Genomic DNA, 14,751 nt, shown 5'->3' with positions numbered 1-14,751 from the left:
CTAACATAGGCATATTTAATATATTGATTCATTGTATTCAATATATATCAGGAACCCTTAGCTTATAATGTTCAGATTGACAAAAATTAAAGTGATTTATAATATTGGGTTAGCAAGGGTGTAGAGAAATGTGCACTCTTAACATTATTGGTATATAAATTAGCATAATTAGAGGACAATTAGAAAACCATTTTTAAATGTACATAATCTATTACCACTAATAGGTATCATGTAAGTCTACATACCTATTACCATTTTTAAATGTACATACCATTTAACCCTGGAATTCTACAGCTTAAAAATTACACTACAGGGGAAAAAAACGTTTCAAAGTATGCACAGATATATAAAAAAGAATGCTCATTAAAGTACTACTTGTTAAAGTAAAAATACTGAAAACAGTCTAAATATAAGGAATCGATCAACTGAATTAATGATATCACCAGACAAAAAAATGGTATCTAGCCCTTAAAAAGAATACAGAAAGATATTAAAGATACACTGTTAGGTAAAAAAAGCAAGTTGCAAAGCAATGTGAATATGATCCCACTTATGATTAAAAAAATATTTTTAAATAAGTTGAACAGAATAATCATACTACAGCACACACAAAAAAAGTAAGATTTTACAGCAAACTTAGGAGAATGGATTATGAAGATTTTTTTCTACATTAAGCATTTATTAATGCTTTTATATTATTACAAGGTGATATTTTGTTTCTAGTAAAAATATTTTTTAAAAACCACCACCACAACAAATATAATACTAGGCTGGAAGAGTAACTCTATAATGTATTAACTAAGAGGTTGTAGGAAGTGTTAAATAAGGAATTTATATAGACCAAGGGCCAAGTCACCTCACTCATACCCATTTTTTACTCTATAAAAAGCTGCAAAAGCAGCAAGAATATACAGCAAGTGGTGGCAAAAAAAGATGCTGATATAAGATCTTATAAGCAAAACACCCTAAACCAACTGTAGTTGAAATAACAGTGCAGGATCAAACCAAAAGCTTTCCCTAACGGGGCTCTCTCAGTGGTGTTGACAGGGTAGTACCATGTAGAACTGAATGTAATTCAAGAGGCCAAGGGATCAAAGGATTCTTTCCCAGCAATCTCTTGTTTAGAATCCCTAGCTGGGGTCTTTACAGATTGGCAGACTCTGGAAGGCCTGACAGTGATGCCTAGTGAGAAGGTGGACCCAGGGTTTCTAGGGCCTAAAGTTTATGCAGTTTTGACTTGTTGATGTCCTGTCCTGTCGGCACAGTAGATTGTAGGACTGTTCCTGGAAGCTACTGCTACCTCAAGACAATGAAACTCTGTACAGAAGTGACTGTGAACAACATAAATATATCCCGCAAATGGATCCCCAACTCAACTTCTCTTTAGCTGGATCCAAAGATAACCACAGCCACCCAGGAGCACCTGACATCAAAAGAGGTGGGAGTGACAGTGATCTTTAACAATGGTCTCATTGTAGTTAAAATGTTTTATTTCTACAATTTTACAACAACCTTGTAAACACATTGCTAGGGCTCATGTGAGGGAGGGGTCCTGGAGCTCAAGAGCCACTGTTTCACAGTACATGCACCTCAGCTCAGGGGCCCAGTGGGGCCCCGAACCTCACCACCTTTGTACTTATTTTGCCATGGATCTAAACAGATGACAGGGATAAACAATCCCCTAGAGAAGCTCAATATGGCACTTTATTCTGTATCAAACAATGACACTTAATCCTTTGGGAAATGTCAGACTTCTCTCTCCACAAATACAGAAGATATTTGAGCATCATAGAATCTTCCAGAGCCACTCTGTGAACTTGAAACATTTGTCACAATACCTCAGAAAGTCCTCCCTTTAGGCACAAATGCCATCTAAGCAGGTTTGGATATTCCAACGGTCCTGCTGCCTCCCAGCATTCCCTGCCATTTCTTTCCTTTTACCAAAACCTGCTCTTGTGGTGGGGAGGGGAATCATAGGAAATTATTTATATTGAGGACTAATGGTAATATGTTCAAAGTGTTTTGCTTCTTTATTGAAGATGAAGTATAAATCCCTCACCTTATGCTACACAGGTAAATACCTTCTCAGCCTCACTCTGAGGTGGATATGCTAATATAATACATCACCTGATGGCCAGGAGAGCAATAAGGCCCAAGGTCAAATAATTAGCATTCCCAGAGTGCTCTGGACACCAGCAGCCTCTCCTCTTCTACAGAAAGTTACCAAACATCTGCTTACTCTACATAAAAGCAGCAAGTAGCATCCAACAGCACCAAGAAGGAAACACTAGATCTATAACACACACATACACACACACACACACACACCTATACCTGTGTATATATATAACACACACACACACACACCCCTATACCTGTATAACACACACACACACACACACACACACACACACACACACACACACACACACACACACACACACACACACACACACACCTGTGCTTTTAACCTTACAAAGGCAGGTAAAGGAAGCGCCTGGAGAAGCATTAAGCATAGACACAAGGAACCTGGCAGGGGCATCTTCTGGAAGGAAACTGAGACCTCTGAAGTTCAATAGCCAAGGGAAAGGGGCTTGACTGGTAGAGGTGGTGGCTCAGGTAGATGGAGCAGCCGAAGCAAAGGCCTGGAGGCCAAGGGAATGGAACACATGCCAGGAATTTTAAGAGGTTCAATAAGGCCAGAACCTAAAGTGCATGACATGGGAGATGGAGGTGGAGGGTGAGAGAATGGGGAGGTGATTGGTAAAAAAGGCGGCTAGAGAAGTTAGGGGAAGTGGGGTGTCATCACAGGGGACCTTATAACTTATGCTGAGGAACTTGAACTTTATATTCAGGTCCCAGAGTAGCCTTTGTAGGATTTTAAATAGGAGAGTGACATAATCAGATTTGCATTTTAGAGAGCTCCCTTTGGTTGTAGGGTGGAGAATAGACTATAGACACAATGAGAAAAGCAAATGAGGATAGAAAAAGAGGGAGATGATGCAGGAGAGAGGGCCTAAAGAGCTCAGTTTTAATTTAACTGATTTTGAGCTATCTATGGGATATGCAAGTGGAGATGTCCAGTGGTTAGGGAGAGAGATATCTGGAGCACAAGAGAAAGATCTAAACTGAAGATTTAGCATAGAAGTAGTTATTGAAGTTATGGGTGAGGAAGGAAGAGTTTGCTTGGGGTTGGGAGAGGTGGAAGTGAGCTACATTTGTCTGACCTGGTCAAGACTTATTTCTCCATCAGAGTCAAGAGACCTCCCGCCTGGGGTGAGGTTTCACCTGGTGCGCAGGGGGAACCTCCCCAGATGCAGCTGCCTGACAACAGCAGGACTGTTGCCAGGAAAATATCAGGCTGTTCTGGCCTCTACCCAGCTTGGCATTTCCCTCTCCAGGAGACTAGAATCACACACATTTGTGGTAAAGGTTTGTTATTCTCAGATCTTTCCCTTAATACTCAGTTGTAAAATGTCTAACTTCACAGACTAAATTTCCATAAACCTTGTTCCTTGGTAGAGTTCTGCTTCTTCATTTTTAGAAGATATTTACACATGTGATAAACGTTTTGAGTAAAAAGAATGACTGATATGCTCAGCAGTATGTCATGAACAAGGTCCTTTTTTACAGTCTCAAAAACACAAACTGGGCAACTGAAAAATAATCCAAACTGCTATGCTGAGAAGTCTTCAGGGTCCTGAGGTCTGACAGACCTGAGTTTAACAACATGCCGCCAGTCACTCTGCATGACTTTGGAAGTGTTCTTAGAGTCTTAATTTCCTCATCTTAAAATGGGGATAACAAACAAAAAAGAAATGGATCCATAAATACTGATGACAGACTGCTGGTTACCATCGGGGGGGATGGGTAAAATAGGTGAAGGAGATAAAAAGGTATAAACTTCAAATTATAAAATAAATTAGTCACAGGAATGGAAGTACAGTATAGAGAATATAACCAATAATAGTGTAATATCCTAGCATAGTAACAAGGGGTAACTACATTTACCATGGAGAGCATTAATAATATATATAATTATCAAATCACTATGTTTGTACATCTGAAACAATATAATATTGTATATCAACTATATTCCAATTAGAAAAATAAAAATTAAAGAATGGGGATAACAATACACAGATTGGAAGAATTAGAAAAATATTTATTGAGCTATTACCAACTATCAGAGACTACTCTAGGCACTTTGCCTCACTTAATCCTCCAAACATATGCCTATTGCTGAGGGCACAGAGAGATTAGGTAATTTATGTAAGGTTACACTGCTAGTAAGAGGTAGAGCCAGGATTTAATCTCATCAGTCCAGAAAATTGCTCTTAAACATTCTGCTATACTGCTTTTCTAAATATACATAGGCCATCTAATGCAGTATCCAATATATAGTAGTTATTGTAATTGATAAATGGTACTGATTAGTAATAATAAACAGAGCTTTTAATTTTTATGGGAAAGACAAGTTTGACAGTATGCTTTAATCCAACTCTGGCTCAGATAAATATCTAAAAGTACATGAGTTCAAAAAAGTCCTTGTACTATGTATGAAAAGAAATGACTTGCAGTATTCTAGCAATGGATCAAAACAGAAAGAAGTGCAAAATATAATTCTCCTGGAACAAAATTACCATGAGAAGTATTCTTCAATACTTTCAGAGCACTGCTTTCTATTGTCTCTGGGGATGAGGCTAACAGGAGAAAAATAGACATTGACTGGAGGTGGGCAAGGTGCTCATGCCAATGTCCAGTGAAGCATATTTCCTCTGTAAATTCTGGCCATCATAGCAAACCTAGTAGGTCATCACTGCCAGATTAAAGTTATTAGTGTCCAACTACCAGGTGTTTCTCCAAAAAAGTAATGCACTGCTTTCACAGGGGAAACACTCAAGCAGGTGGGGCCTACATGAAGATGTGAGCATGGTGCTGGCCACACCCACTCTTTATGTCTAAATTCCACCACTTAGCACATAAAAGCTCTTAAGTATTCACAATGCCAATGTAAAAATCCTCCAATACACAAACACTTTTGAGCTTTTATCAATGACCTCTTTTGCAGGGACTCAGTTGGTAACTAAGGAGAGTGAAGTCTTTCAAAATCAAGAAACTACTAAGTATCCGAGACATGAGAAGGACAAAACAAAGTTGATGAGAGAGAGGTTAGAAACTCTGAAGAGAAAACCAAGGCTGGCACCAGTGATGTTATCAAGGATTAACCAAAGCAGCTCATGGTTGGCCTCACTTTCTATCAAGTTCAAAATCTAACAAGGGTAGAGTATTCCTTATCATTACATAGGTTTAAATTTGCAAATAAAGCTGGGGAAAAAAATTAAGTTGCAAAGTTAGTCCTTTGGAGGAAATATCCCTCCTCCTAAAGTTCTTCCTAGAATTCAGATAGTGGTACCAGGTAAATGGTAGTATCAGAATACACCTCGGTAGGATAACTGAGTCCCAAAGACACACACCTCAACTCATTTACATTTCCTTGAGATGGCAACAATTATTAACAAAATTTGAAAAAATTGGAAATGATCTTTGGGGTCAGATTCTATTTACCTAAGAATATAGATAATTTTAGGAAAGTGAATGTATTTTTGTTGTTTTGTGTTCTGTAAAATGAGGACAATACTCAAACAATGCTGTGAGAATTAAATAAGGTAATAGCATAAAAGCTAGGCACATAGTAGGCATTCAATCTATCCCTGCCTGTAAGTCTCAGTTGCTGAAACCCTGGTGATTACTGTTGGATAAGCACAGAAAGCTCCTCCGTGGTACAGTACGAAGATCCTCTGCAGTACTAGATCTTACTTGGACTTTCTTAAGAAGCTACCTGACTCACACAAAAACTACTGTCTGCATATTTGCCAATGTTCACAAGGTATTCACCAATGCTTACTGTAAACTTGGGTCTAGTGAGTTAATAAATAAGTAATTTATTCTCAGCCTAATCCTTAGACAGAAAAACCTTCTAACCATATACACTGCACTTGTTCTGAGGCACTACAGGGCTAGCCTCAGGCAATTCAGAAATGTATTTATTTCTACCTTATTGTGCTTAGGACAATATAAAATCACCTTCTCAGCAGTGTGCTTTCTCTCTAATCTCCATTTCACATGAAGAATCTTCTGCTCATCTGCTGTCTCCTGTGCCCAGACACACTTGTGTCTAAAACACAAGTAAAATTAACACTGCCATGAATGCCCACAGGTAAGAAATCACATAACTCAGTCTACAAAGTTAGAACTTGTAGTTGTCTTTTTTCCCACTCAACCTGACTTTCCAGGCTAACTTCCAAAGTTATGAAGCTGGGAAATAGTCTTTATATTAAGACTGTACACTATTTTCCCTCTCTTCATCTACTAAATTGAGCAGAGCTACTAAGATTAGAACTTTAAAACCAGTTTATAGTGGTTTTGCCAAAAAACTTGATGGTTCAATACTAAACTAAGCGGCACTTTTTTCTTCATAGGGATTAAGCAACAACCATATTTTATATGATCAAAGGAGAGGAAATGCCATTAAAAAGGTAGGACCTAAGAAATTCCAGTTACTTAAGCCTCTCGAGAATCAGGTAATTGAACATGCATATACTATTTACTGTGAGTGGTTTTTCTGTATGAAGTATAACCTATTTGGCATGTAGCAGACACATGGAGTTACATTCAACCATTCACAGATATTGCCTTTCATGAAAACATTCTCTTAACAGAGGTCTACTTTCCTTCTCAGGGTCTTAATATCCAGAACGGATAACCTACCTTCTGCAGTATAGGTCTCCCTGGAAAGGGGTTCTACCCTAAGGAGGTCTGTAAGCAGGTGGTGCCCCCTGTTCAGTGGAAACCAGAGCTGCTGCTTCAAAGGTGCTGCACCAAACAGTTTATTTCAGTATTGCTTCTGCTCACTTCAGGCTTGGACAACTTTGGTGACCTTAGAACAATAGAATGCTGCTGTTAGAAATCCAGCTCAAGGCACTGATTTTTACAAATCACATAAAAAACTAAAGGCAAAGAGATAAGACTTATCCAGTCACATCATTCAATATTGAAACTCAGTCTGAAACACACTGCTTAGGATTTGTGAATACAGTTTAATGCAGTTTCTTTAAAGAGAGTTAGAGTGAAGTACTTAACCATGTTGGTGTCACAATGCTGTAAGTAGCACGCTGAGTGAGAAAGTTCAGACTGTTAAAGAAATGAACAACCCCATATTCTTAAGAGTCAAGTACTTTTGACAATTCTATTTGTCTAGTTTTCTACAGTTGTTGTAACAAATTACCACAAACTTAGTGGCTTCAAAAACAACATAAATTCATTATCTTAAGAGTTCTGTAAGTCAGAAGTCCAACATGGGTCTCACCAGACTACAACCAAGGTGTCAGCTGGGCTGCATCCTTTTCTGGGAGCTCCACCGGAGGAAGTTCCTTTGCTCCTTCCTTTCTGGAGGCCACCCTTATCACATGGCTGGCAGTGCCCTTCCTCCACCTGCAAAGCCGCGATGTTGGATCTCTCAGACCTTCTTCCGCTATCACTTCTCTTTCTGAAAGGCCTCTACACTTTTAAGGACTCATGTGATTAAATCAGGATAATCTCCCCATCTCCCTTAATTTAATATGCATAGTCCCTTCTGCCATGTATTCACAATTTGTGGGGATTAGGGGGAGGACATCTTCAAGGGCCATTATTCTGCCTACCATAAGCAGAAACAGCAAGATAAGAATTTTTTTCATTATCTAACTTCTTTCCAGAAAACTTAATTTAAATGTTTTTATAATAGGTATTACATACAGGGAAAGTATGCAGTAAAGAATAAAGCGCAAATGAACTTTTTACTGATTCAAACTCAGAAGAGATTATGACATGTTAATTATTTCAACAGGCCAGTGACATTCAACCAACCCTTTTATCGTTGGATACTACAATTTTAATTATCCCTATCCCAGCATCAACTGATGGAGTAAAATTAATTACAGAGTATTACAATTTACATTATTTCTCAAAGGAATGTGAAGCTACTGGTTTAGAAAAACTACATCCATAAATTATACAACCACACTTATTCATGCAATAAATATGTAATTGTCTGAAAATGTTTTTTAAGACCATAAATCCAAACTAAGTGACATACAGTTTCTTCAAATATATAAAAGCCTTTTTGGAAAAAATAAAATAAAAATAGGTAAATATGCTTTCTTTCAAGTTTAAAAATTTTAAACTTAGAAATTATATCTGATATTGACACTATAAAGAAAACAAGACACTTTATTTCAGAAAGTTCAAGTCTTTTTATCATAATTGACAGAGTTGGATAATCAATTAAATATTATCAGCATATTTCCAAAATTTTCCATTAACTTTTTAAAGGCAGCCATATACACATTTTGAGTTATATAAAACATATCCATTAGCAATCTGAGACTCACCAACATTTATGTTACGCTTCTTCAACAGAATTTGAAATGAAACACTAGTAAAATAGGTTATAAGATTATTTGGATTTTATAAGTTATTCTGCTTAACTCTAGGACTAATAGAAGGAATTAGCCTTTGAATTTGTTTTTTAACAAATGAAATTCTGGAATGTGCTAATCTGCTTTTACATATTATTTAGAAAATGGCTATTAAGGCTTTATTATAAGGGATGACAAGAAAAAATATCCTACTGCGTACCATGCAAGATGGAGAAAATAATGGTTTACAAATTAACTGTTGAACAACTAAAGAAATCATAGTTTTTCCTTTGATTTTGGAATTCTTGAAATCAAAGATGTTTTTCACATTATAAATACATTAAGAGTTTTGGGAAAAATAAATTCCTGAATTAAGAGCTTAAATGTCTTAAGATTTAAAAAAGGGATGGATGATTTTAACTATTGTTTTTTAAATGTTGCTTTGGAGAAAAGTCTTGATTCATTGTTTCATTCTTTCTAATAGCTGTTTCTTTGCTTGCTTACTATAAAAAAATGCATCATTATTCTGAGGACAATTTCTGATTCAGTTCCAACACTTTTGTATCTCCATGAGTTTTGGCATTGTTTACCAGCACCTGTGAGAAATCACAAACAGGAACATTACTATTTTGTTTATTAATATTATTTATATTTAGGTTCATAGAAGCCAACTATGCCAAGGCAAAGCAGACAATATCAAACTATGTAAGAAAAGTGGCTGTGCAATCTTATAGTCATTTTTGCTGAAATTGTTCAACCAAAGCTAGTTATCAAAGATAAGGACAATTTATTTGAATGCTCAATTAGTACAGATGTCAACATTTTGATTGTTACCAATCAGCACTGTATAAAATTAAACATTTTGTTTGGTTGTTTTGTTTATAATTCTGTCACTTCTGAACCTCTACCCAAAAAGACCATTTTATGAATTGAAAACTGTCCAAATGGAATTGCTCTCCTTTAAAACCACAGCTTAGGACTGAGGCTCTGTACACTAGAAAATTAAACAACAACGAGGTTGTTCATTTTCCAACACTGAAGGATCCAAGATTTTGCTCTATTTGCATGCTAACAAGTTAGCCTGCCACAGTATCTGTGAAACTGTCCAGAAGACACAGGACTTCTGAGTCAGAGATAAAGGTCTTTAGTACCACGGTACAGCAAATTACATGGGCATCAACGTGCTTGCATCTGTTTCCCTTGCCTTCTAAGTCTCACAGGAGCAACATGGATGGATGTACAGAGTTTCCCACATATGTAGTGGACTGCATTACGAGTGGGGAGCCCTGGGCCTAGGAGACTTGAATCTTTTATAATGGGCAGTAAACAAGCCTACGCTTTGCTCAGAAGGAAGACACCTATATCTGTCTCCCAAAGCTCTCACCATACAAATAATCTTTGAAAAGACAGTCTAGAACACAGGCAGGCAAGGCCTTCTGCTCACAGGATGTTTATAAATGCAAAAGACCCATGGTGAACCATCTCCCAGTATTCACCAAGCTCCACCTTTTTGGTTCTCAATCTGTTGATTATAATGCCTTTCTCCAAGCATTGTTTCTATTAACATTTCTTTAATATGGTTATGTTTCACTGAAAGGCAAGCAGTATTTCAAACGCTGTAGCTATTTAAAAAGCTTGTCATTAATTTTCATCATATTTTTTAATTGTTGGTTCAAGTTATGAGAATCATAACCTAATACATGTTTTACATACTCCATTTAAAAATAATTTTATATATACAAATGTTTATATATTTAGATACCAGAGCCATCCCATAAGTAGTTGAGTAGAAACTGTCACATCCATTTTATAGAAAAGACAAGAAAAAGTAAAATAAATTTTCCAAAGATAAAATGAACATCACATCCCATTAAATGCTGCTACTTCTAAACCTATCCTATCTACCTACTTGCCTTCACTGCAGTGGTCGTAAGAAATACCACAACCAATGCCTAGCACTTTTTTCTATCTTTTCATCTTCTACATAGCACATTAGGAGAATGTATTTCCTATAGGTTAAGTCAGGTTCTCACCCAGGTGTGATTACACCTCAGGTATCATTTGGCGACGTCTAGAAGACATCTGCGGTTGTCACAAGTTGGGAATGGTGGACGAAGGCAGTGCTACTAGCCTCTAGTGTCTAGAGTGGTTAGGAATGCTGCTAAAACCCCACAATATAAGGAGAGCAACTCTTACCCACCCCAACAAAGGTACAAGATGAAATATTTTGAGTAAAATAAATCAATGCCTTACATCAATAAGCTCGTAGTCATTTTTGGCATGTAAGTGTCTCAGTAGGTACCAACGTGCAGTTGATACAATAGATTTGGGACACCCAGGCTGATGATAAACCACTCTCTCCAAAAGTCGCCGTGTCTCTCTGGGGTAAAGATATTTACATTTAGTCCAAAGCATATACATTAATACAACTATTTCATATACTAGTCTCACATATACTTTATCTTTCTCATTCTTTTGCAGACATTGTGCTGACTACTTCATTTTTTATTCACATGACAATAGTAGTTAACATTTATTAACTGGTTATTACTTGCTAGGTACTATGTTAAGAGTTTTACATATAGAGTCACATTTAATATTTACAACCTTATAAGGCAGGTTGCTGTTATTATTTCCATTCTGCAGATAAATAAATGAAGGCTTATTCCAAATAGAAAGGGGGAAAGACCCACCTATTTTATGAGCACTTCTGAGTGCTCTCCGTCTAAGCTTTTTTGAAAACAGGCTGAAAATCAATAATATTATTGAGTGGAACAAGAGGAAATGCACTAGAGCGCATTCTACCAGGCTTTTTAGTATATGTTTTCAAGGACATTTACAGTATGTAAGCCCAGGCTGATTTACAGTTGTGTTCTAATTTTTTCTTTGCTAATTTATTAACACCTATGACTCCAAAGACTTCTGTACTGTTAGAAATAACACAAACTGTGGTAATTTCACAACTGCTGACTATGAGGATCTTATAAGTAGCAATTCTGTTTTGAAGCAAGAGCTACGAACTTGTCTTGAAGATGCTTTTACATGGCAATCACATAGTAAGCACACTGTTTTTTCTTCAACTATGTTTGTTTGGAGTGCTTAAAATTGTGGGAGGTGCTTAAAATTAAGAGATTACAGGAGGATGGGGATTAAGGCTAAGTCAACCACACTGTGCTTCAGCAGAAAGACTTCATTAGGAAGCTTAAATTATAACCTAAAACATTTCTTGGTGAAATTAGTCATATAAAAAATGGGCAAGAATAAATATTAACAAATTGTAATGGAATTACTGATTAGCCAATAGGTCTTAGTCCTTCCTTCATTCCTATTTTGTGATGTTGATGTGACCTTTGCCTAATATTAAGTTGTAGGTCTATAATACCTATTCTGAACCAATAACATTGGCTCCTAAGCCACTGTTTTACTTAAGGTTGCTTTGTATTATGTGTGATATTCATTGGAACTAGATATTACTCTCAGAATTTAAAAATATTCTTCCCTGCTTTACCACCAATAGGACCTTTAGTAATATTCTTCAAATTTATTTCTGATCCCATCCCCAGTTTCCAAAAACATCATTAAAATGTTCATACTTTTATAATTTTATCAAAAACAATAAAATACCTAGGAATAAACCTAAGGAGATGAAAGACCTGTACTCTGAAAACTGTAAGACACTCATGAGAGAAATTAAAGAAGACACAAATAAATGGAAATCTATCCCATGTTCACAGATAGGAAGAATATTGTTAAAATAGCCATCCTCCTCAAAGCAGTTTACAGATTTCAATGAAATCCCTATTAAAATATTAACAGTATTTTTCAATGAACTAGAGCAAATAATCCTAAAATTCATATGGAACCACAAAAGACCCAATAACCAAAGCAATCCTGAGAAAGCAGAACAAAGCTGGGGGTATTATGCTCCCTGGTTTCAAGCTGTACTACAAAGCCACAGTAATTCAAACAGTTTGGTTCTGGCATAAGAACAGACCCATAGATCAATGGAACAGAATAGAAAGCCCAGATATAAACCCACACATATATGGTCAATTCATACATAATACAGGAGCCATGAATACACAATGAGGAAAAGACAGTCTCTTCAGTAACTGGTGTTGAGAAAACTGGACTGGTATATGCAAGAGAATAAAACTGGATTACTGTTAACTTCATATACAAAAGTAAACTGGAAATGGATTAAAGACCTAAATGTAAGACATGAAACCACAAAACTCTTAGAAGAAAACATAGGCAAAAATGTCTTGAATATAAGCATAAGCAATTGTTTTCTGGACACATCTCCTTGGGCAAGGGAAATAAAATAAAGAATGAACAAGTGGGACTACATCAAACTAAAAAGTTTCTGTATAGCAAAGGACACCATCAACAGAACAAAAAGCAGCCTACAGTATGGGAGAGTATATTTGTAAATTATTTATCCAATAAGGGGTTAACATCTAAGATATATAAAAAACTCATATGCTTCAACACCAAAAAAAAAAAAACCAAAAAAGAAATAACTCAATTAAAATATAGGTGGAGGATCTGAACAGATGGGCAACAGGCACATGGAAAGATGCTCCACATCGCTAATCATCAAGGAAATGAATATCAAAACCATCATGAGATATTACCTCATTCTAGTCAGAATGGCCACTATCCAAAAGACGAGAAATAATAAATGTTGGCAAGGATGTGGAGAAAAGAGAAACCATCCTACACGGTTGGTCAGAATATCTTTTGGTGCAATCGCTGTGGAAAGCAGTATGGAGCTTCCTCAAAAAACTAAAAATAGAAATACCATATGATCCAGTAATTCCACTTCTAGGAACTTACTGAAGAAAACAAATCGCTGATCTGAAAAGATATATGCAACTCTGTGTTTATCACATTATTTACAATAGCCAATTATGGAAGCAACCAAAATGTCCATCAATAGACGAATGGATAAAGATGTGGACATACACACAACGGAATAGTATTCAGCTATAAAAAGAAAGAAATCCTGCCATCTGCAACAACATGGATGGACCTAGAGGGTATTATATGCTAAGTGAAATAAGCCAGGCAGAGAAAACAAATACCATATGATTTCACTTGCATGTGGAATCTAAAAACAAAACAAAACAAAATGAATAAAATAGCAGTAGACTCACAGACACTGAGAAGTGACTGGTGTTTACCATGCAGGAGGGGTTGAGATGGGTTGGTAGTGAGCATGACAGGGATAAAAGGAACCAAAAATTCTCAATCATAAGTTGGTCACAGGGATGGAAGTGCAGCATGAAGAATATAGCCAGTGATTCTGTAACATCTTCCTACATTGACAGACAGTAACCTCACTAGTTGGGGTGAGGATTTAATAATGTGGGTAACTGGCAAGCCTCTGTGTTATATATCTGAAACTAATATAAGATTGTACATCAACTATACTTTAATAAAAATAAACTGTTTCAAATAAAATTAATAAGTAACAAACCATACGCACTGAGTTGAGAAAAATGAAGCCAGAGAATACTTAAAAAAATTTTTTTTAGATTTTAATCACAGAAGCTTTTGGATTTTCTAGTTATAAAACCCATATTATTTGTAACATGTCTATGCCTTTTCAGTATTTATTATTTTTTTCATAGCTTATCAATTTAGCTTTGAACTTGAGTCTTTTTAGTTTTGTTTCTAGATTCCACATTACACTTTGGTGCATCCTAAGAAAATGAACAGCAAAAATTCCTTCACTTGAAATGTTGTCATGCCAAATCTTTCATATTCTATATTTGTGTACCCAATCACTTTTTTAAAACAAATGTAAAACTTTATTTTCTTCCTTACTGGGTTATTAGAACCAGCTTTTCCAACCTATTTTCCAAATTAGATGGAGATACATGAATAATGCCAAGTCTGTTAAACTAATTCTAAATCTTTATTTCCTAGAAGGATTGGAATTGAAAAAAACATTTCAAAGCAAAAAAGTGAAGATTCTTCATACCTTGCCCCCATTTTGCGGTTGAACTGTAACAAAGCTTGCACAAGGACAGCCAGTGGACAAAAGCAAAGCTTTAAGGCCTCAGTTGTAGCTTCTTGAACCAAAGATGGCCAATGATCACTGGAAATATTAGCCTGTAAAAATATAAGACAAATATTAAATCAAAGCTTTTGACATGTTTACTTTAAAAGAATGCAACTCAACTCATTTGTTGAGTGCCTACTTGTTCAAATTGCCATGTAAATGCTACAAGGAGAATAATTCTACAAAGTGGTTAAGATCCGATTCCTCCTCTTAAGGAGCTAC

The 14,751-nt window shown here is 36.2% G+C and overlaps 1 protein-coding gene across 5 annotated transcripts in view; it reads right to left on the bottom strand.

The window, feature by feature from the left end:
* Window positions 1-8,270: 8,270 nt before the first annotated feature.
* Window positions 8,271-14,751, bottom strand: part of SKIC3 (SKI3 subunit of superkiller complex) — an 84,368-nt gene continuing 77,887 nt past the window's right edge. For all 5 annotated transcript variants that reach the window (XM_036925730.2, XM_036925731.2, XM_057493282.1 and 2 more), the window contains 3 exons: window positions 14,449-14,579; window positions 10,713-10,839; window positions 8,271-9,055 (listed from right to left, as the gene is read on the bottom strand). In XM_036925730.2, the coding sequence (XP_036781625.2) occupies window positions 8,981-9,055; window positions 10,713-10,839; window positions 14,449-14,579 (333 nt within the window). In that variant the 3' untranslated portion in view covers window positions 8,271-8,980. The remainder of the gene's footprint in view (window positions 9,056-10,712; window positions 10,840-14,448; window positions 14,580-14,751) is intronic.

The sequence above is a fragment of the Manis pentadactyla genome, chromosome 2 (genome assembly GCF_030020395.1).
Source record: "Manis pentadactyla isolate mManPen7 chromosome 2, mManPen7.hap1, whole genome shotgun sequence".
NCBI classification, from domain to species: Eukaryota; Metazoa; Chordata; class Mammalia; order Pholidota; family Manidae; genus Manis; species Manis pentadactyla.
The sequence above is the reverse complement of the archived record's forward strand: the minus strand, read 5'-3'. Positions and strand labels throughout refer to the sequence as shown.